A 21,131-nucleotide genomic window follows, 5' to 3' on the forward strand; every position below is an offset into this window, starting at 1 on the left:
GTGAGAATGACTTCCAACCAAGTCTTTGTTGGAATACCTACCCACCATCGCGTGAATCACCCAAAGCTGGGTTTGCCTGTGACAAACTCGGGTCGGTACTCGCCTGTTTGTGAAGAGAAGCAGTTATACCAAAGCATCCTGCTCAAGAACACCAAGTGTCATGACCAGGATGTGAACCCACACCCCAATGACTAAACAACCAGAACTTGAATTTTAATGCCTAAACCGCTCGACCATGACACCCTTTAAGGGGGATGCAACTTTTTATTTCAAATGTCAAGTAATAAACCACACAACAATTGTTCGTGCTTGGCAGCCTCACTTCCCAAAACTTAGACTTGTGGACAGTTTCTTAATGGTCTGCACCTCCTTTATCACCCAGTGCGACACTACACTCGTAATTACCTGTTCCCGTACCCACACCCTTTGCACCCCACATACATGTAGTACGACAATACTCAGGAGTCTTCAAGCTTCTAATAAGAGGAACTGTACTTGAAGGCAGTTTTAACAACTTAAAACGACTTGTAAAACCTGAATGCTGTATTCAAGTTGAACAAGTTGTAAAGGGGGACCATTGTTGTATGAGCAATAGTCTCGCGGTGCCAGCAGTCTCGCGAGAATACCACCAGTGTCGCGGTAATCACAGAGAGAGGGAACGCTATCACCATGACAGACATTAAAGGAATTGTCCACAAGTGAAACCTGTCGTAATTGCATCCAGGAACATCCAAGTTACACAGCATCCTGTAGCCATTGATCAACATCTTTATAGTTCTGTTCAATCCATCGGATGTTGCCCTTGACTACCGCAACGGCTTCAGTAAAAGCTTCTGCCCCAGTCCCTTGATCGGGGTTGTCTGCCATGAACCTCTCCAACTGCCAACAAAAAGAACAAACTCAAATCTTACAGTTCCTTTTTCCCTTTTGTATAGATGGCAATGAACAGTAACAGTTTATGTCAGCAACCATGTAACTTGTTTACATTATCAGTAATACCACTATTTCTTCTGCTTATTTACTTGATCTATACATATTTTGTTTTTCCCAACTTGTCCTTGTGTGTGTCTGTACGTGTTGCGTAATTTAAACGGAGGACTCATAACGAGCGATAATAGTAGTGTCCATGTTTGTCAGGAGAAAGAGTTGAACGAAGGAGGGTCAACAATTTTGATAAGAAATATCGCTCTTTTTTGCTGTCTTCTTGTTTTTAGTTGGACTAATTAATCATTGCTGTATTTACTTGTCTTTTTTATGATTATTTGTTCATGCTCCCAATGGTGAAGATGTGGGGCATATTATGTATAGTGTTTGCCATAGTCCTTGGATGTGCATGCTTTTTCGAGTGATAACACCAAAAACGAATTTAGGGTATCAACTTAAAACTTGGTGTAAATTGGTCTTTGGATCCCCCAGTAGCCTGCTGTTTTTGGACCCCCCTAGGTCAAAGTCAAAGAAATTATGTCTAATACCCAAAACAATGTTGATCGCAATAACTCAAGAGGGACTTTGGGTAGCAACTTCAAACTTGGTTTGTGAATTAGTCTTGGGATCAACCAGAAGCTATTGCTTATAGAAGGACTTGGTTTGTCAACTTCAAACTTGGCATGTGGATTGTTTTTGGTGTCCCTTCAAAGCCTGTTGTTTTTGGAACCCTACGTCAATTTTTTAAGTAAATCTGGCCGATAAAAAAGAAGCACTTAGCATATCAACTGTAAACTTGGTGTGTGGGTTGGTCCTGGGACCCCTTAGTGGGAGTTTGTTAGTTTTTGACATTCTAGGTGAAAGGTCAAAGTAGTTTTTTGCTTAAACACAAAAGAAACAACAAAAGAAACAATTATGGAGCGATAACTCAAGAAGAATGAAATAATCTCAGGGAGGGGGCACTTTTGTTTGTCAATACACCATTACTTTTGTGTCTGTCTGTTGGGTTGGGGGTCTGGGGGTTGGGGTGTGTGTTTTGAGAAGACTTACAGATTCCAGTTCAAATGGAGTGTTCAGATTGGACAGTATTCCGGTGATCATGTCTTTCAGTATAAATACACTGTCACCATAGCTGGGGAGTAAAGCAAAATAATGTCATGATAATTACCTAATCTGCGAACTTGTTCTATTTTGAAGCTGAAGAAAGTATATATGACAGTAAGCTTTTGCCAATGTAGAACAGGAAAATGTGGCACTTTCCACAACAGGCAGGATATGTCTGATTTTCAATTTAACAAAATTTATGTTTAAAAGCCTGAACGGTCTAATCATGTTCCATTGTACTCAGTAGAGTTCTGTTTTTTTTTTCAAATGACCATGTATCATGCCTGCTACAAGTGTTCCCAATGCCACATTTATACTGCAGCCGTTTCTGGGTCAGTGCTCCAACAAGTCAAATATTTTTTTCTTTTTCTCCTGACAGAATCCAGCAGTGAGCCTATTCAATCTTGTCTCCATGACAAGGCTTGGCATCATCCCTTGAACCTCTTTCTGTCAGATCCTCTTCCCTCATCCCTAAGCATTTTCTTCAGGTACTTCCTACAGCTAGTCTCTCACTCTTTCCCTTATGCTTTGCCCATACTTTTTTATCTCTTCGTTGTTTCTGTTCTATATGCCAGTTCTGTGAGAAATTCTAATAGGCTGTCCCCTCATGCTACTGCTCTTTGGGGACTCCTGACCTGTATCTCGCTTTTTAGGTCATAGGGGTGGAAGGCGACCACTCTATACCACTCTGCAACCTCAACCACCAATTTAGAGTATTATTGATAAGGTGCTGTGGTGCACTGTTTATAGCCACATGATGTCAGGAATATGGTTCTATAACAAGGCAGAGTCCAAAATTGGTTGTACTCACCGAGTCCTGATGAAGTCCCAGTTAGCCCTGAAGAAGTCCCAAGCTATAGGAAGTCCAACAGCGTTATGAGCTACAGCAACGATAGCATCCACTTCATCTTTGGCTTTATTGATAGCGTCTCCAAGGATGTATTTCAGATACCTGTATGTCATCAAGAATTGCTGGAAATAGACTAGTCTGTCTTTCAATGTACAATGTATTGTTGTATTGTGGGTGAAGAACAATTTGTTTTTGTTACATCCAAAGGCAGTTCTGTAGTACTTGGCTTATAGTACTTGTACTCAAGTACTACTTGAGTACCGTTGTGATTGTACTCCTAACTCCCACAGAAACTTTGATCGGTAAAACCCCTTTGTCAGGCTGAATGTGCAAGTGTCTTGTTGATGCCATAAGGAATTCTTAACAACAAGAGTGGGCAGCCATCGGAAAGTTTGTCACTTAAGCTTGGTTATCAGAGACCACAAGTTTGTATTCCGATGGAATAATCCCTAATACTATATAGGAATGCACAAACTGAGAAGCGTTACTGCAGTAACACTTCTCAGATTATCTTGTGGGGCATAAAAACATATATATTTTTTTACATAACCACATTACTTTGGAATGAGATGTTTCTCAAAATGCTTTATACAATGGATATACTATTTATAAGCTGATTTAGGCTTCTAACCAATAGTTTTTATTGCCATTTACTTTGAGAGTGATTACCAAACATACACCTTCCCTTTAAAGACAGTGGACACTATTGGTAATTGTCAAAGACTAGCCTTCACAGTTAGTGTATCTCAACATATGCATAAAATAACAAACCTGTGAAAATTTGAGCTCAATTGGTCATCAAACTTGCGAGATAATAATGAAAGAAAAAACACCCTTGTCACACGAAGTTGTGTGCGTTTATGGTTGATTTTGAGACCTCAAGTTCTAAATCTGAGGTCTCAAAATCAAATTCAGGGAAAATTACTTCTTTCTTGAAAACTATGGCACTTCAGAGGGAGCCGTTTCTCACAATGTTTTATACCATCAACCTCTCCCCATTACTCGTCACCAAGAAAGCTTTTATGCTAATAATTATTTTGAGTAATTACCAATAGTGTCCACTGCCAAGTTTAGGTGAAATACTAGGGTTTTCGAAACAATGTGTGTAACCTGTTCTCTAAACCCTTACGTGCTCAGTATCCAGGGCTGCTGACTGCAACCCATTGCCTGCACCAGTCTGTCTTTAACAGGCAGTGGAGTGTTAGGGTTTCTGTAGACGTCAAAAGCAAAGTCCCACTCGTCCTGTCCACCTGCTGCGATGGCTGAGCAGTACACTGTAGGTTGAATGTCTGGATGAACTCTTAAGTAATGGCAAAGTTAGGACAAGTCAGTTCTTTGAACATTTGAATTTGTAGGAATAAACAATAACTTTTGTTTTCATTGGAGATTGCCTTACATCACAAGGCCGGACAACCTCAAGTTGAGGGCTACACTTAACTGAAACCTACTGCCACCAGGGGGCACTTTGCCACTACTCCTGGCGCTGAAACATAGTTACCCCCTTCACAGTCCGTAAGGATGTAGGCATAGGTACCATCCAATAGGAGCCTGGCTAGATGCCAGAATAGGAGCAGAATGCACTACCTTCCCAACTTTGTATGATGTAATTATGGGTAAGTGCCTTGCTGGAGGGCGCAAGTGTCATGGTGACATCACCAGCGCTTTGGTCCGGTGAACTAGACAAGGGGCTTCCAGGTCAAAAGTAAAGTTGTGATACAGTCTCAAATAGATAGAGGCCTCATGAAAGTGGGGGGGGGGAATATTACAAGTATCTGCATTACCTCACGTTAATGTGGTGTACAATGCCACTATAATTTTGATATCATTTCAAGGGCACTTTTATAAATATCTTTACTAAGGACTTCATGAGCAACTTACATATTATTAGTTGGAGAAGCCATCCACTGTGAGTAGAGATGTAAAGATGCTTGGATGCATTCGTCATTATTATAACGACATGCCATACTTGGGGCGAGACCTTGGTGCAACCTAAATAAAAGACAAGTATTGATAACATTAAGTTGTTAAGAAGCACTTTTCACACCTAAATGGTATCCCAAATTGCTCATTCTTTTTATAGGTATGCAAAGCTATGTTTGGAGCTTTTTGTCTCATTTTGTAATACACGTATAGTACACGTAGCAACTTCTCAATGTGTATAAGGTGCTGTTGTGCAAACCTCATGCAGCCTACCATGCCAGAACCTCAAGGATGAACCCCTTCTTACCAATAAGTGTGCTGTTTTCTTTTACATGCGTTACACACAACACACAGGACCTACAGCTTTATGTCCATCCAAAGGATGAAGCAGTAATGGTTAAGTGTCTTGCTTAAGGACACATTGTGTTACAACTGGGACTTGAACCCACACTCTACTGATCAGAAACACCAGAGTAGTGAAATTCATGCTGTTGAGAAATTTGTAATCACATCTTTTATTGAAATTTTTTTGTATGACTGATTTAACATGACAACGATTACGTTTTTTGTATTCAAACATTGTGTTCTATATGCCTTTAACAGAGTTGTTTGGTTACCAACCTTGTTTGGTGATCCCCTGTGTTGTTCCATCCCAAGACCTCATACATTGGAGTAACCTGTCCCCTCATGTATTTCTATAGATTAAAAAAAATTGTATAATTTTAAGCCTTAGAATCATAAAGATCAATCAGATTATTTTCATTTGCCTCTCATCTCTACTAATGGTCTTGTCCTTCTGACAATTCATCCCTCTCTGCACAATTGGCTTCTTGTGATATATTGGGTGCGTTCGTTAAGCTTCCCTTGGTCGACCCGGTCTGCCCTGGTACATTCGAATAGCTTTGACGGGGGCTCAACCAGTGCCTTGCTTGTGGAGTGGGTCACTTTGGGGTGACCTGAGTTCGCTCGTCCCCAGCGCCTTGCTTTAACCAAAGGCGCTGGGATGGGCAAACCTATCATGCACGCACATTGGTTTAATAATACGCAGTCCCATCATGCATCACACTCACACTGCACCATTATTTCTATGCACTGCATACATGACGTACTTCCTGTGCAAGCGATTAGCCCATCCCAGCGGTCCTGGATAGACTGGCCGCTGGGGCCGAGCGAATGACCTGAGATGCATGCTGTTACCACGAGAAGGTGAGTGTGATCGTTCGATTAGCTCTTGTCAGGGGGTGAGCACTGCGGGGTCGACCCAGGGAAGCTAAACGAACGCACCCTAGGATTTTGAAAACCATATGCTTACCTTAAAGTTACCAAAGGCGCCTGTTCTTTGTAGGTTCCTCTCTATGTTACTCAGGGCACTGTCTACAGCATACCAGGGCACATAGTCTCTCTCTTCCTTCAGGTAGGTGGTCATGTCAAAGGCTTGACTTTGACTGATCTCAGAGGCTTCGGCCAAACTGAAGGCATCACTGATCAGGGACGCTCGACTAGCTGTGGATATTGCCTTCGAAAGAGAGGAGAAAACAAAGCTCAATTTAAATGGGAGACCAGAATAAAACATCCTTTTCATACGGCAACTCATACCTGTTATCTCCATGTTATTCCTTAATAAAGAAGATGCTAGAAAACATCCTTTTCCTACAGCAACTCACACTTGGTATATCCGTAATTCCCTATGAGAAAAGGGCCAGAATAAACAATATTTTTCCTACAGCAACTCACACCTGTTATCTCCATGTAACTCATTTTCCAAGCAGTGTGCTCACTAAGATCATACACAAACTGGAATAGAGGTGGAGGCGGTGCAGACTGGTTTTGGAAACTCACCTCATGATTTGATTCCAGCTGAGCTTTAATCAACCCCCAATTCTGATCATCGTAGTTGACTCGGTAGATTCCTCTCTGATCGATGTTCAGCAGCAACCAATCAGTGCTTCTCCCAGGTGTCTCTATGGTAACTATCAACAGCAACATGGAGACTATCAGAGTCTTGCTTTTAAAGAATCTTATAGAAGATGTCAAATACTTGTGGCGAGAGTAGAAAGACGGTCACAGTTACTTTATGAAGTGATATAGTTTCAGTGATAAAGTTGGTTTTGACGCGAGATGCTTGGCAACTCAAATGTGTAGACAGACATAAAGCGTTTATGCTTCTCAGTTTTGTTTCAGTGATTTTAATCGTGTGCTGTGGTCATTACTATCATATAGCTCATAGAGTATTCAAACAAGTCTATATTTGGTGTAGCTTGTAACTAGAATCGAAAGTATTCAAACTAAACTGTGTCAGCCAGCCCCCTGACCCCTTCCCAGTTGTCCCCACCCACAGTGAGCCATAGCAGTTATCTTGATCAGTCTGTTCTGAGCTAACTCACCATATTCATCTTCGGGTCTAAGCCACTTGGAGTCTGGTGACACAAAGTCAGGACTACTGCTGGTTGTGTAAGTCAGAGGCACATACCACAGATAACTACAAATAAAAACACACTGTAAGAATTACTTCTGATGTGTACAATTACAGTGTCCAGTCTTTAATGGAGTTTCATGTATTTGGTAGATCTCACCCTAAGTCAGGATGGCCTGTTGTGGTGTCAGCGGTGGGATCAGACAGGAAGCGTTTCTGCTCCACTCTGGCCGTAATCTGACCATTTCCTTTATAGTCTCGCTTCACTTTGATGACGGGAAAACCCATCTGATGCATCCAGGTTTTCATGACGGTTGCCAAGTCCATATCATCTCCTAGAGAGATATTATGTTCCTCGAGTGCCTGTGGTGGAAACGAACGAAAAAGTCAGCAATTAACTTCCATTTTATACTTGTATGTGTACTTCACCTAATTGCAAGTCAACTCCCCCTGGAATATGCAGTTGAGAACGACGAAATAATCGGAAAAAAATTCTTCTGTTCCTTAGCATTTCGTGAAGTTAACAAATTTTCTGTTCAGAAGGCTTAGAAAACTACTTAAAATAACACTAAAAAACAATGAGCAAATTAAACGAATTGAATCGGATCATGCACAACTTGTTAAAAACCTCCTCTGCTCTAGAAGCGAAGAGTAATTTCATAATGACTTTACGAACACCACGTGTATTTGTATTTGTTCAAAATCTGTGCGAATTTGTTAGACGTGGCGAAACATTAGCCAAGAATTCAAAGAAAATTGCATCTGTTTTATCACCGCACAAACTTACCGTACTCAGGTGAAGCCATAGATCGCTATTGTCGACATTGCTGTACTTGTTTGCTTCAAGGTAATACTGTTCAAATAAAATAAAAAGAAGCGAAAACGGTGAGTAGGACTACTTCAGTGTGTAGATAGAAAGAAAAACAAATCAAGCAACCGCACATAACAGTAATTCAGATTGAAATCCCTTTCACGACAACAATATTGTTGATTCTTATTTAAAATACACAGTATTTAACATAAATCATCTCGTTTACTAGTTGTTTGGTCATTAACAACCAAGTGGTGTAGCTCTGGTGAGGGTGTAAGAAGCAAGTGGCTTCCACACCACCAATGGCGCCATACCGACCATTATTCAAACAACATTCAAACCACGTGGGTGATATTCATTTTGAAAATGTTAGTTTCCCTCGTGATTGCGATTATTATCAAAGTCTATTGTTATTGATAACAATTATCCCAAAAAGTTTTGCCAAAACTGTCGAAGGCGAAACGAGGGGAGATTAACCATGCCCCACTTTATCTAACCCGTATGTTTTAAAATTGAGGTATCTTTTAAATTGAAATATAGAAGTTGTTCTTGTGGGTTTGACAAGACTTGCATTGTGTACGAAACCTTCGTTGTTTTAAGTGTTATTTTGGCTTTAATTATTGCTTTTATCGGGTGCCTTTTGTATGGACGAAAACAAATCCAGTGCATCAAGTTCGTGATTAAGGTCGTAACTGAATGGGGTTAAACAGTTCCCAACAAAGCAAATAGAAACGCCCGAGTTTCATTATTGTCCACAATGCCGTATTAATGACAAAATTCGAATCTGTAAGTATTGCTCGTTATAATACAAATAGTTAATACCGTAAGACCCTTTAGAAAGGTTTCATCTCCTATGAAGAAGCTCATCATTCGTAGAACGGAAGAACCCTGGAAAATAAAAACATTAACTAGGGTCAATAATGTTATCACTTCCGTAAATTTGAAGTTCTCGCTGAAACAAACTGACGTACGGTTCACAGTAATGAAAGTCAATCAAGTATATAAAGTAGGTCAGTTTTTGTTTACAACAATTTTTCTTGTGTGTTCATGAATGGATCTTATGAATCATTCCTTCATTAATTATTCACTTATGGTTTAGTTTTACAATTTCAGGTCGGGCACCATCAGAACCGCAAATAATCGAATAAAAGTATGGAGAAAGCACATTGAACAAACAACCACAAAGAGTTTAAAAACCAAAAGTTTAACAACCAGTTTGCACAAGGAAATTAGTTTCAGTATGCAAGTTATGCAAGGCAGGCCTATATACAAAAACTGTAACAACTCAACAGAAAATAACATGAAAACAGATTCAAAAGAAGCGTAATCAATTAGATTTTAACAAGGTATGATAACGAAATTTTTTATTATTCTTTAACAATTATTTTAGTAAACTTGCTCGTAGATTGTTTGTCTGTGGCTGTATTTGGTGTATGCAATATTGTTTATGCTGAAAATTGTTGTTCAACTTAGTAACAGCGCTGTAGCAAATGTGAGCTTGCAATTACCTTCTCATATGAAATGGTGTCAAACAACGAGATGAATTCCCGGGCCGTGTAAACCTCCTTGACGATTGGTCGGGAGGTTGCTAAGGCATCCGTTTCCATAGCTGGGTGTAGGCTTAACGTGATAAAATTCTCCCACTGTCCACAAGAGAAGGAGTGCACCAAAAGTAGGCTATACATGTTGCGTTGGTAAAAAGTTTACGGGCAAACTTGATGTAAAGACTCTGGATACTATTGGTAATTGTCAAAGACCAGTCTTCACAGTTGGTGTATCTCAACATGCATAAATAACAAACCTGTGAAAATTTGAGCTCCATTGGTAGTCAAAAGTTGAGAGATAATAATGAAAGAAAAAACACCTTTGTCACATAAAGTTGTGTGCGTTTAGAAGGTTGATTTCGAGACCTCAAATTCTAAATCTGAGGTCTCGAAATCAAATTTGCGGAAAAAACTTCTTTCTCTAAAACTGTGTCACTTCAGAGGGAGCCGTTTCTCACAATGTTTTATACCATCAACCTCTCCCCATTAATCGTCACCAAGTAAGGTTTTATGCTAATAATTATTTTGAGTAATTACCAAAAGTGTCCACTGCCTTTAAATAAGTGAGGGTTAGTAACACGTAATGGAAAATTTTATAGTCATTACACCTTTGTTTCATAGTCCAATGTCCTGTGAGAGTCAAAGCCGTTGGTATCCTAAATTGGACCATTCCACCTACTAATATAGGGGGATCAGGTAGCAGAGTTGCGTAGGGTTTTAATTTGTTTAATTTGAGGAGTGAACAATATTTCACTCATACACGTTGTGCAAAACGTTCACAGTGGAAAGTGGAGCCATCTGCTGGTTCTTTGAAGCAGCAGGCTTCAAGATTGTTTGCCGACATGTGCTAGGTTCTGATGTTTCCAATGCCTCCTTGCCAATCAAACTTGTTAGCTTACTGTGGTGCGTGTAACTATATAGTGAAACCTTCTCGCAATTCAGTTCCCCTATCGGACAATTTATTTCGGCCGTTACATCAAATTTACAAAAACTACAAACAATTAATTTTTACCATCCATAGTACAAAATTAATACTTATAAAAAGTATACAAATATTGTGTGATTCCAGGGGTTGCTCCCTCACTGGAAGGTTTTAATGTGTTCTAAATGATAGAGCTTTCCTACCATTCCCCAGTCTGGTTCAACCTCGACCATTGCAGTGTATTTGAGGTAGGTTGCAAAGCCTTCATTCAGCCAGATGTAAGACCACCACTTTGGCGTGATCAGATTTCCAAACCACTGAAACAAACGGACAATTAGTAAATGTATCATTGCATGCATTGTAAGATTAACAATCAGTTGATATGAAAGTAATGTTAATTAGACAATTCTTTAGAATTTAGGTTTTCCAATTCTTTTGCGGCTTAAAGGGAAGGTAGGCCTACACGTTTGGTGATCACTCAGTTGTATTTAATGACAGTAACAACTTTGGGCTATAGAAGCTTATTATACATTAGCTTTCGACAGCAATAAAGCGTTTTGAGGAACATTTCACTCCGAAGTAATGTGGTTATGAAAAAAAGATACCGGTTTTTAATGCCCAACATTGTTAATCTTAGAAATGTCACTGTCAGTAACACTTCTCAGAGTGTGTATTTCTTTTTCTAGTGATTATTCTTCATGCGTGGACATTATTCCTTCCGGAAAATGGAATTAGCTATTGCAAACCGATTACCAATTAATAGGAACTATTGCATAAATGCACCAACAAAAAATGGAGAAAAAAAAAATCATGGCCTGACGTTTCGATGAGGAAGTACCGCATCGAGTTAGTTATACCTGATGCACAAGCTCATGGGCCACGGTGCCGCACACGAGTTGCTTTTGAGTTTCAGACGACACTCCTTCCTCGTACAGTAGGGCCGATTCTTGATACGTTATCAGACCCCAGTTTTCCATCGCACCAGCCGGAAAGTTTGTTAAAGCGATCATATCTGGAGTGGTGGAAATGGCAATAAGGGATGTTTGCATGTTATTCTTGGGATTCCCCTTTAATGATATTGAAACGATTTTCCTTTGAATAAAGATAACAAAAAAGTAATAATCACAACCCTCTTTTGGTGAAAAGAGATGGGGAACTAAACAGTGAGGATTTGTCTAGGCTGCTACATAGTTTATTTAAATTAAACCAAAAGCATTACTTCCGTTACCTATTTTATCCATCGGATACTTAACGTCCATCCCAAATAGGTTGTCGAAGAAATCCAATATGGCCGACCCCTTCTCAAGCGCATAATCAGTTTGATTGATGAAATCTTCCCGGGCCCAGACACCGAACTGAAAGAAACGAAAGTCCCCTTTTGGTGAGTAAAAAAACGTGCGTATACTTAAACTTTTACACAGTTCAAAAACAAGTCAATCATAAGATTCATGGTATGGGTATCAAATAACGTTTTTTCTGTTTTTGTTTAATACTACATCACTTCAGAGGGAGCCGTTTCTCACAATGTTTTATACATACCAACCTCTCCCCATTACTCGTCACAAGTAAGGTTTTATGCTAATATTTATTTTGAGTAATTACCAATAGTGTCCACTGTCTTTAAGGCGGGTACCTTTGTAACTTGTTTAATGTGCTACCTTGTTATGATGTTCAAACGTAACCATTGTACATGTACATTATTTGTTGTCGCATGTAACTTTGGTCAGTTTGGCGTGAAGTTACATTTGTTGTCGTGTATGTATTTATTTGAAAATCACAAGTCTAAATCGATTATGTACGCCTGGACTTACAGTGACGCCGCTTGCCGTGGTTTTGTACTTGGCCTTGAAGTCACTGACGACATAGCACACGAGGTACGTCGGCATCTTGACGGTTTCCTTGAACGTAGCTCTGATCCACCCATCACTGAGTATTTCATCGTCTCCACTCTTGGCCGAGTTGGCGAGGGCGTGGTACTTGGGCTCATGCTCCAGGGTGATGGTGAATGTTGCTTTCATGGCAGGCTCGTCGAAACAAGGGAAGGCTTTACGGGCGTCGGTTGGCTCGAAAACCGTGCTCGCTAAGAATCTGTATCCGGTAAAACAATACGAGGTCGTGGAACGTTGTGTGGTTCACGTAAAAACAAAATTGACCCTGATCCGGGGTGGTTCCATCCAGAGGCCCTTGCTTTTTTCCGGGTCAGTCAACCTGACCCGGAATAAGGTGGCTTTTAAGCATAGATACTGCGTCAGTTTGACCCGCCGATGTCTCGGTAAATTTGACACAGGTTTCAGGTTAAACCGACCAAGCAATGGGTCGACCCCCGCCCTCCCCCCGTTTTTTTTTTTTATATTGTACTTTTTAGTCACCTTTGTTGTCCCTAAAACCATCATGTAGAAATGTTTGGTGTACAATGTCATTCTTCATAAAGAGCCGATTTTGTGCTGATTTGACAAAACAAAATATAGTTTATTTAAATTTTGAGTGGCCATTTTTCCCCTGCTCATTGGTGGTAATGCCAGCAGAATTCGTAAACTTGCCAAATCCCTCTGTTCCAGTCGAGTGTACGCTCTACTGTTTGCAATACACAAACTGGGGTTGCCAATCACGAAGATTATTCCAGTTCAGCCGTCGATTTCACCAAATTTTCCTGACTTAGGACTAATGTCAGTACTTATATTAAAATAGGACGAGTTAATTTTCCTATCCAAAGACGTTCGGACGCATTTAACCCATCCCAAGTTAGGATGGGTTACTCGTCCTAACTCGAGATAGGATTAATTCTAGCGCGTTGTGAAATCGTCTGCAGAACTTATGTCTGTCTATATACAAAGTCGCGATTTATCTCACCTTTTCTCGCCAGCTGCCGAGATGTACGACATCCTGTAGAATCCAGCGAGGTCCTCCTGCAGAGGTCCCTGGAACTCAATGTACAATCTGTACATGTCTCCTTTCTTTAGAGTTCCGTCCAGCTCAATCACTATGAATTGATTCTCCTCGTAAATCCAGGGTTCCTTTAGTAGTTCTGGCGCCGTTCCGCCTCCATCCCGCTTCAGTGTAGTCTGCCCTTCACCGACGGTCAGATTATTTGCGTGGATTAGAATGAGATCCGTAGGTTCCAGACATTCGAACAGGATCCCCACGGAACCACTGAAGATGAATTTGGTCATGTCAGTCCGGACCATGAGTTCATATGAAACGGGTGATAGGGTTTGGGGGAGCCGGGTTGTCTTCCAGAGTCCAGCACCCGAAGGATCTGAAGTTCCTGCAGGCTCACTGCAAATGAAAACATAGGATTTAGATTTTTTCCACCGGAGAATGGAATCTGTTTAGGAAACACAACCATAAATGTGTACATGGCAGCCAATCCTGGACCACACATTCTCAAAAATTCATCCTTGTTGGAGAATTCTTTTGCTCTTTGTCCCATTCGCATCAAACGGTTTCCCATACACAAAATGTCCTTGTTGGAGTCCCTTTATTTGCCCCCTCCCCCCTTTGTCTCCATAAGTACCCCAAAAAAAATTGTCCGGACACACGTGGACGCCTTTTTTAAGGCACGACCAAGATCCATCATGAGTGATGACATGTGAATTGGATCTTTGATATATCAAGCTCCAAGGAAGGACAGTTATATGAACTTGATTGTAATTACGACAAAATGTACACAAAATTTAATTTTCCCGTTGCAACCTTGTACTTACGATCCTCCCCGCGTGAGCAATCCGCACATCAGCCCGATCAGGACAACCACAACAAGGAACACTATGAACAGGATCACGGCTGTGCGTCTGGTAACCACATACCTTCCCATGGTAGTCTGAAGTTATATCAATCTAACTTTTAAAAACAGTCCGAGGAAATAGAAATAAAAAGGGAGCAATTAGTCAACGATTCATCACCCAAAAAGACGTAGAGTGTCTGCTCAAAGTATAAAATAATAATATCTGTGGTGTCTTCTTGGCGCTCAAATGAGCCACTCAGTGACGCTCATGACGTTCGTACATTGTGAAGTAGGCCCTACACCAAGAAAACGTACTATGATTTGGAGTTATTTATAAAAACAGAAGCATTGATTAAGCATCAGATTGACCGAACATTTCCCAAGTCCATCCCAAGCATACCGAAAGAAATTCAGAAAGGATTCGAAGATTGAGGCACGGAATAATACCCCAATGGGGGGAGATATTGGTCCCGATTGGGGTAAATGTATGTGGATGGGGATAGTTTTTATTGACACGGGCCTAAAGGTAAATATCATGACAGGTGAATGACTTTACTCGCAAATCTGATTTGGGGAATTCCCGCAGTGTTGCGGCTGTCGTTTCAGGCTGTGGAATTTCTGTTGGGATGTGATACCATTGGGTTATAATAGCTCCAGGGTGATACTAATCAGGTGTGCCAGGTTTTTTTCATCGTTGAGGGCATGATGGGGTAGTTTGAAAGATTAAACATGCTTTAAAAACTCTAGCTCTTCTCAGAGTTGTAAGCGTATGTCATGAGATATGCTTTCGACTAAAAGGGGTTCCATGCCTGCATAATGGTGTTTTGTCTCGAAGAGATCTAATACGATCAGTTTAATTTTTTACGAGCATATTTAATCTGTTCATCTTAAATTGTCCAGCATTGTTCTAACTTTCTAAACTTGTTATTGCCTTTGGTCGTTTGTAATTTTCTTATGAATTTTAAATATGCTTTTCTTAAACTGGTTTCCCTTAAATTGGTCTGTATTGCTGAATATTTTTAACCTCTGTGATGCGCCTCGGGACCCCTTAGGGGTTAAGGGACTATAAAAGCCGTTTATTATTACTACCATGATTATTCCGCCCGCCGCTGCAATTAAAGGCAGTGTACACTATTGGTAATTGTTAAAGACTAGCCTTCACAGTTGGTGTATCTCAACATATGCATAAAATAACAAACCTGTGAAAATTTAAGCTCAATCAGTCGTCGAAGTTGCGAGATACTAATGAATAAAAAAAAAACACCCTTGTCACACGAAGTTGTGTGCTTGCAGATGCTTTATTTCGAAACCTCAAATTCTAAATCTGAGGTCTCGAAATCAAATTCGTAGAAAATTACTTCTTTCTCGAAAACTAAGTTACTTTAGAGGGAGCCATTTCTCAGTGTTTTACACCATCAGCAGCTCCCCATTACTGGTTACCAAATAAGGTTCATGCAGATAATTGTTTTGAGTAATTACCAATAGTGTCCACTGCCTTTAAAGTTGCGTTCCGTTACCCGCTGATTATTTTTAAATTTTCGGCAAGGCGGCAATTACATTTGCAGAGGGCGGCCCAATTCTTTGGCAGGACGGTCTAAAACTTTGGGCGGCCTCCCTAAACACACGTGTGGAGAATACACCAGGTTGATTAAAACGGCTTCGATTCGAAGTCTTACCGTAGTTGCACTCTATTAAAAACTATATATTAAATAGGAGTTGTCTTGGGTACGAGTTGACTTGGTACGAGTTGACTTGGTATACGATTGATGTGGGTACCAGTTGACTTGGGTACGAGTTGACCTGGGTAGGAGTTGACTTTGTACGAGTTGACTCAGGTACGAGTTGGCTTGGGCACGAGTTGGACGTAGGTACGAGTTGACTTGGTACGAGATGACTTGTGTACGAGTTGAGTTGGAGACGAGTTGACTTCGGTACCTCATGACAGGCCTGAGTATTCATCTATGGAGAGGGCATGAGGCTGGAAAATATCTTAACTGTTAAGAAACTTAGAAGACGACAATGTATCCGCCTAGACCTGGGCCCAATTTCATGGCTCTGGTTACCGCCGAATTCTGCGCTTACGATCGCGATTCCCCGCTTACGTGCAAGCGCCAAATTTCTTCGCTAGCCTTGTAAGCGTTGAATGCCTAGTAACGTGAAGTACGCACGCGCAGAAGCCCAAATTCGCCACTAACCCGTGAAATACACTTGCCGTAAGCACAGAATTCCCTGCTTCCGTAAGCGCCGATTCTGTGCTTACGGTAAGCAGAGCAATGAAATTGGGCCCTGGTCAACGAGGCCATTGCCTACATGGATTCTGTGTAATTCCAGAGTTATAGCTTATTACGCTTATGCAAACCATATTCCTCCACGTGCAAACGTATAATATTTTGAATTTTCTATAGAGCAATATCATCGGAAGGTGCACAGACTTGTTGAGGGTTCTAAAATTATTCAATACATCACGTAATTGTTTGACGGTGCAATGGATTCAGTATAGTCTAGTGCAGTGTGTTTACAAGGGAAGAATGCTAAATTGAGCAAGATTGATCTATGTCATGTAACTTCAACTTATGACCTTGGAAAAGGCCATGAACTTATTATTAAGTCAAAGGTATTTCTGTTAATGCATCATACTTCAGTGACTGTAAGCTGCCTGTATTCGTATTCGCATATGGAATTCGTTAAATATTCTTATGGGTGGGGGGCTTTGACTCTGATAAGAAAGGAACAATGTCATATCCTAGTCTGAATTCGGGACGATTCATACTCTATAGCTTCTATGTAATAAATAGATTCATTTAGCCGTATAGTGGGTTTTGCTGCACTGACCGAAAATGGCGTCATAGGAAACTGGCCCGTCTTTGTCGCAACTTCTGCAATACTGTTTTTAATGATATATGTAAATGACGGTTATCCGCTGTTGGTGATCAATAATATAAAAATAATAAAAAACTTTGATTTCACCCTTGTCTGAATTCCATCAGGGGTACCTGTTTGTATAAATTGTGTGTCTTCCTGGTTGTTTTTGTATAATTTTAGTGAGTTCTTGGAAATTATTAAAATGTAGGTCTAATTATATTATTTTCAGATTGTTTGAAGTAATCGTTTGAACATTCGTAAAACGTCCGTCAATTGATATGTGAATCAGGGGTCAGCATTGGCAATAAACCAAAGGTTGTATGCATAATAATTGGGACTTCAGGCTCTGCGATCTCGATCTACTACAGCTTTATGACTCTCGCACTCAGTTAAAAGCGACCTTGGCTGAGATCGCCCGCATATGGCGTCAGGCTCATAAATGGTCGAAAGAGTTATTATACTCTCGCGTGGTGTAGAGCATGAGAGGGGGAATGACTTAACCTGAGGCTGCCTGTGTATACTGCTGTTTTGTAAGGCTCGATCTATAAAGAATGCACTGGTGAAAATGTTTCTTGCCCGCTAAATTCTTAAGGAATTCAAACTGTATGATGATAGGACCTAATTTTCTGTGATTATTACATTGTGTCACATCGTTACATATTTCGTTTGTACTGCGGCGGCGCGTACGGTAAGGGGGAGGGGTTGGATTCCCATCCACCACTTACTTTCTTTGCCCCCCCCCCCCCTCCCTTTCCCCCTCACCCCTCCTTAGGGTCAATATAGGTCTGGCGCCGCTTCTGCGTTTGCAATGGTCTCAACTTGATGTGGGTTGAGGCAAGGATGGTCACATAGAGTAGCACTTATATAGGCCTAGCATATACATGTACTTGTTGTATCTATCATTATAAACACGTCTTTTATATTAAAAGTATTTTCCACCAAGGAGTAATTGAGCATTTAATTACATCAGGAACTAAACGAAAAATAAAGGAAATTTTAAGGGGAGGTATTTACGTTTAGTATTCACTCTAAGGCAACAAAACATTATCTTTGTTTAGAAGTACAGCAGATTTCGATTATAGTTAGGCATAATGCATTTTGAGAATCATTTCACTTTATACGAAGTAATGAGGTTAAGAAAAGAGTCGGGTTTTATTTACAAAATGTGAATCCCAGAAACGTTACTGTCAGATGTGTTTCTCAGATGCTGTATTCCAATTACGGATTTTATGGACATAACCGCTGTAGAATTCTTGCGATATCTACAAAAAAATATATATACATTTAAAAAGAAAAAACGCTTTCTTTGAAATGAATTTTTTCCGGTTATAGTTTTATATATAGCTATGTACATTTTGATACGGTTGAACAATAGAGCGGTGAAATTTTAAAACAAATGTAAAGCATTTAAAGACAGTGGACACTAAATGTCAAAGACAAGTCTTCTCACTTGGTGTATATCAACAAATGTATAAAATAACAAACCTGTGAAAATTTGAGCTCAATCGGTTGTCAAAGTTGCGAAATAACAATGAAAGAATAAACACCGTTGTCACACGAAGTTGTGTGCTTTCATATGCTTGATTTCGAGACCTCAAATTCTAAACTTGAGGTCTCGAAATCAAATTCGTGGAAAATTACTTCTTTCTCGAAACCTATGTCACTTCAGAGGGAGCTGTTTCTCACAATGTTTTATACTATATCAACCTCTCCCCATTACCCGTTACCAAGTGAGGTTTTATGCTGATAATTATTATGAGTGATTACCAATAGTGTCCACTGCCTTTAAGCTATAAGGAAAATAATAAACGGGCAGTTTGGTCACAGAGGAAGGACAACTTGCTCCATATGGTTGGGTTTACTGTACGGGACTTGCCAACCCGCACATTAATTTTTACAACGGTTGCTAATCATAAACATGTACTTGGGGTTAATCCCAAGTGCATGTTGTACAAATTCAAATTCTAATTAAAGGTAACGGTTCATTTGGTTTGTGATCACGTTATGATGAATAGAATACACAGCCAGAAATATCAACATATAAAAGTGCGGAGGTTTCGGTTGATCTCAACTCAAAGTCTACTTTATTGAGAGAGAAAAAATGTAAAAAAGGCTCAGTATTTTCACACTTCGAATCCATCTACGTTCAGCGAGGTGACAGCGAGTAAAAACAACATCTTTGGTTGTATAGAATTGAGGGGTAGGCCTACTAAGCGTTACAGATACCATGCGTACGTTTCCAATAGTCGACGCGTGACGGCAGGCGATCTTTGGATTTTTTATGCACATTTTGTCGACGTTTATTGGTTTCTAATCAAAGCGAAATACGTGAAGACGAAAACAACTTTTCAGGATGTTTCTTATACCATCCCATCTTTATAACAAGAAGCTTTCTGATAAAATGAAACAATTATTTTTGCCGGTCTTTGGCAAAGTGTAATCCTGTTGTGATAAAGTCAATTGTAGTTCACAAGTTTTTTTGTTTTTTTTTTTAACCTAGAGCAGAGGGCCAAGGTACCACCAAGCAAATGTAATTTTGATGAGTAGCCTGCTATTGGTGTCACTATAGACCCTTTTCGTTTGAAGAGACCCACGGGTCGGACACAGCCTCCAGATATTTTGTTATAAAGTAGTATTGTACCAACGTCACTAAAAACAAGTAAATTGGCATCCGGATGTGTGACAAATATTTTACGAATTAAAAAAAAAAGTGCTGTAGACCTTTAGGATTTTTTGTCGACAACTTCAGCCTGCTGTTTATGTTACCTATGTGGTTTGTTTTGAAGAGGGTGTGGTCGTGACACGATTTTGCCAGGCAACATCCCAAGCATCGTGGAGAAGTACATACATTTCCCCCAGCACAGTTAGACCATAGAGGTAGATATGGTCATACATATAGGAGGAAGGAAACTGTGAGACATTATCCCTGTCTACACAGGAACCAATGTCTGTAATTTGATACAACCTATTCCAGGTAGGTCACCCTCCTAGACACGTAATCCGCCTTGAACGAAAGCAAGAAAGTTTGCATATGTAGCCATGTGTTGATTTGTCTGTAACATATTATTCCCAATTGTCTCCACGTAGTAAGGCACGCATGATCGCGATCCTCACCCTTTTTGAAGGACTTTCCAATTAATCCCATTGAATAATAAATAGTGTCCCAAAATTATCAAATAAGATATTTAATTGCAGTTCAATGGTATTGCTACCGAGTTACGTTACTCACCACAGTTGACAACTCTGTTTCTGCACTACCACGTCAGTAAATGCTGCTGTTTATACCATGGAGGAATGAACCATGTCATTTATACCATGGATACACACTTGGTCACTGCCTAACCGTGTCCATATAGCCTCGACACTCAAGAGACCTCCTCCAGGGAATACAAATTCAAGGTCGGTCACAACCAATGTCAACAAAATGAACCCAGATTCATATTATTTGAGAACAAAAAAAGGAACCTGTTTGCTGAACGTGACCTCCGAACTCTTGTATCGTCCTTTCTCTCTTTTGTAGATTTAAAGAGCCCTCGCCAGAAAATCACTGAACGCAAATCAGTTATAAACCTGGTGCTAATGTGGGTGGGGTGATGTTCAAGCACAGAATATTCGTCGTTTAGCGGCTTTTGCACGACTAAGTATTATTTTCTCACGAAACTGCTGTCACGCAGGCGTGAGGCCACAACGCATTTACAAAAAGTCTACTTAAAGGCAGTGGACACTATGGTAATTGTCAAAGACTAGCCTTCACAGTTGGTGTATCTCAACATATGCATAAAATAACAAACCTGTCAAAATTTGAGCTCAATCGGTCATCGAACTTGCGAGATAATAATTAAAGAAAAAAAACATCCCTGTCACACGAAGTTGTGTGCGTTTAGATGGTTGATTTCGAGACCTCAAGTTCTAAATCTGAGGTCTCGAAATCAAATCCGCGGAAAATTACTCCTTTCTCGTCACGAACTTGAAAACTATAGCACTTCAGAGGGAGCCGTTTCTCACAAAGTTTTTACCAACAACCTCTCCCCATTACTCGTCACCAAGAAATGTTTTA

At 40.2% G+C, this 21,131-nt stretch overlaps 1 protein-coding gene across 2 annotated transcripts; it reads right to left on the bottom strand.

The window, feature by feature from the left end:
* Window positions 1–42: 42 nt before the first annotated feature.
* LOC139946716 (aminopeptidase N-like) lies at window positions 43–20,415 on the bottom strand. Of its 2 annotated transcripts, XM_071944369.1 has the most exons (20): window positions 20,304–20,415; window positions 14,193–14,324; window positions 13,339–13,764; window positions 12,300–12,576; window positions 11,717–11,843; window positions 11,346–11,500; window positions 10,692–10,805; window positions 9,531–9,665; window positions 8,845–8,910; window positions 7,999–8,064; window positions 7,372–7,574; window positions 7,183–7,277; window positions 6,638–6,768; window positions 6,111–6,314; window positions 5,420–5,493; window positions 4,757–4,867; window positions 4,008–4,178; window positions 2,840–2,980; window positions 1,975–2,056; window positions 43–879 (listed from the first exon to the last, which is right to left on the bottom strand). In XM_071944369.1, exons 2-20 carry the CDS (start codon window positions 14,300–14,302, stop codon window positions 736–738), a joined length of 2,832 nt encoding a protein of 943 aa, XP_071800470.1. In that variant the 5' UTR covers window positions 14,303–14,324; window positions 20,304–20,415; the 3' UTR covers window positions 43–735. The 2 variants fall into 2 exon arrangements, with proteins under 2 accessions (XP_071800470.1, XP_071800471.1); XM_071944370.1 differs by lacking the exon at window positions 9,531–9,665.
* Between the last annotated feature and the right edge of the window lie 716 nt (window positions 20,416–21,131).

The sequence above is a fragment of the Asterias amurensis genome, chromosome 14 (assembly GCF_032118995.1).
Source record: "Asterias amurensis chromosome 14, ASM3211899v1".
Classification (NCBI taxonomy): Eukaryota; Metazoa; Echinodermata; class Asteroidea; order Forcipulatida; family Asteriidae; genus Asterias; species Asterias amurensis.

Bases quoted from the DNA above. Each gene is read 5' to 3' on its own strand.
- LOC139946716 (XM_071944369.1), bottom strand. From the start codon at position 14,302: ATGGGAAGGTATGTGGTTACCAGACGCACAGCCGTGATCCTGTTCATA. The intron at 9,666-10,691 runs GTAGGAAAGCTC...TCTTGTGGACAG, and splicing joins TTGAACCAGACTGGGGAATG to TGGGAGAATTTTATCACGTT. The intron at 4,868-5,419 runs GTTGGTAACCAA...TCTTTTATTTAG, and splicing joins ACAGGGGATCACCAAACAAG to GTTGCACCAAGGTCTCGCCC.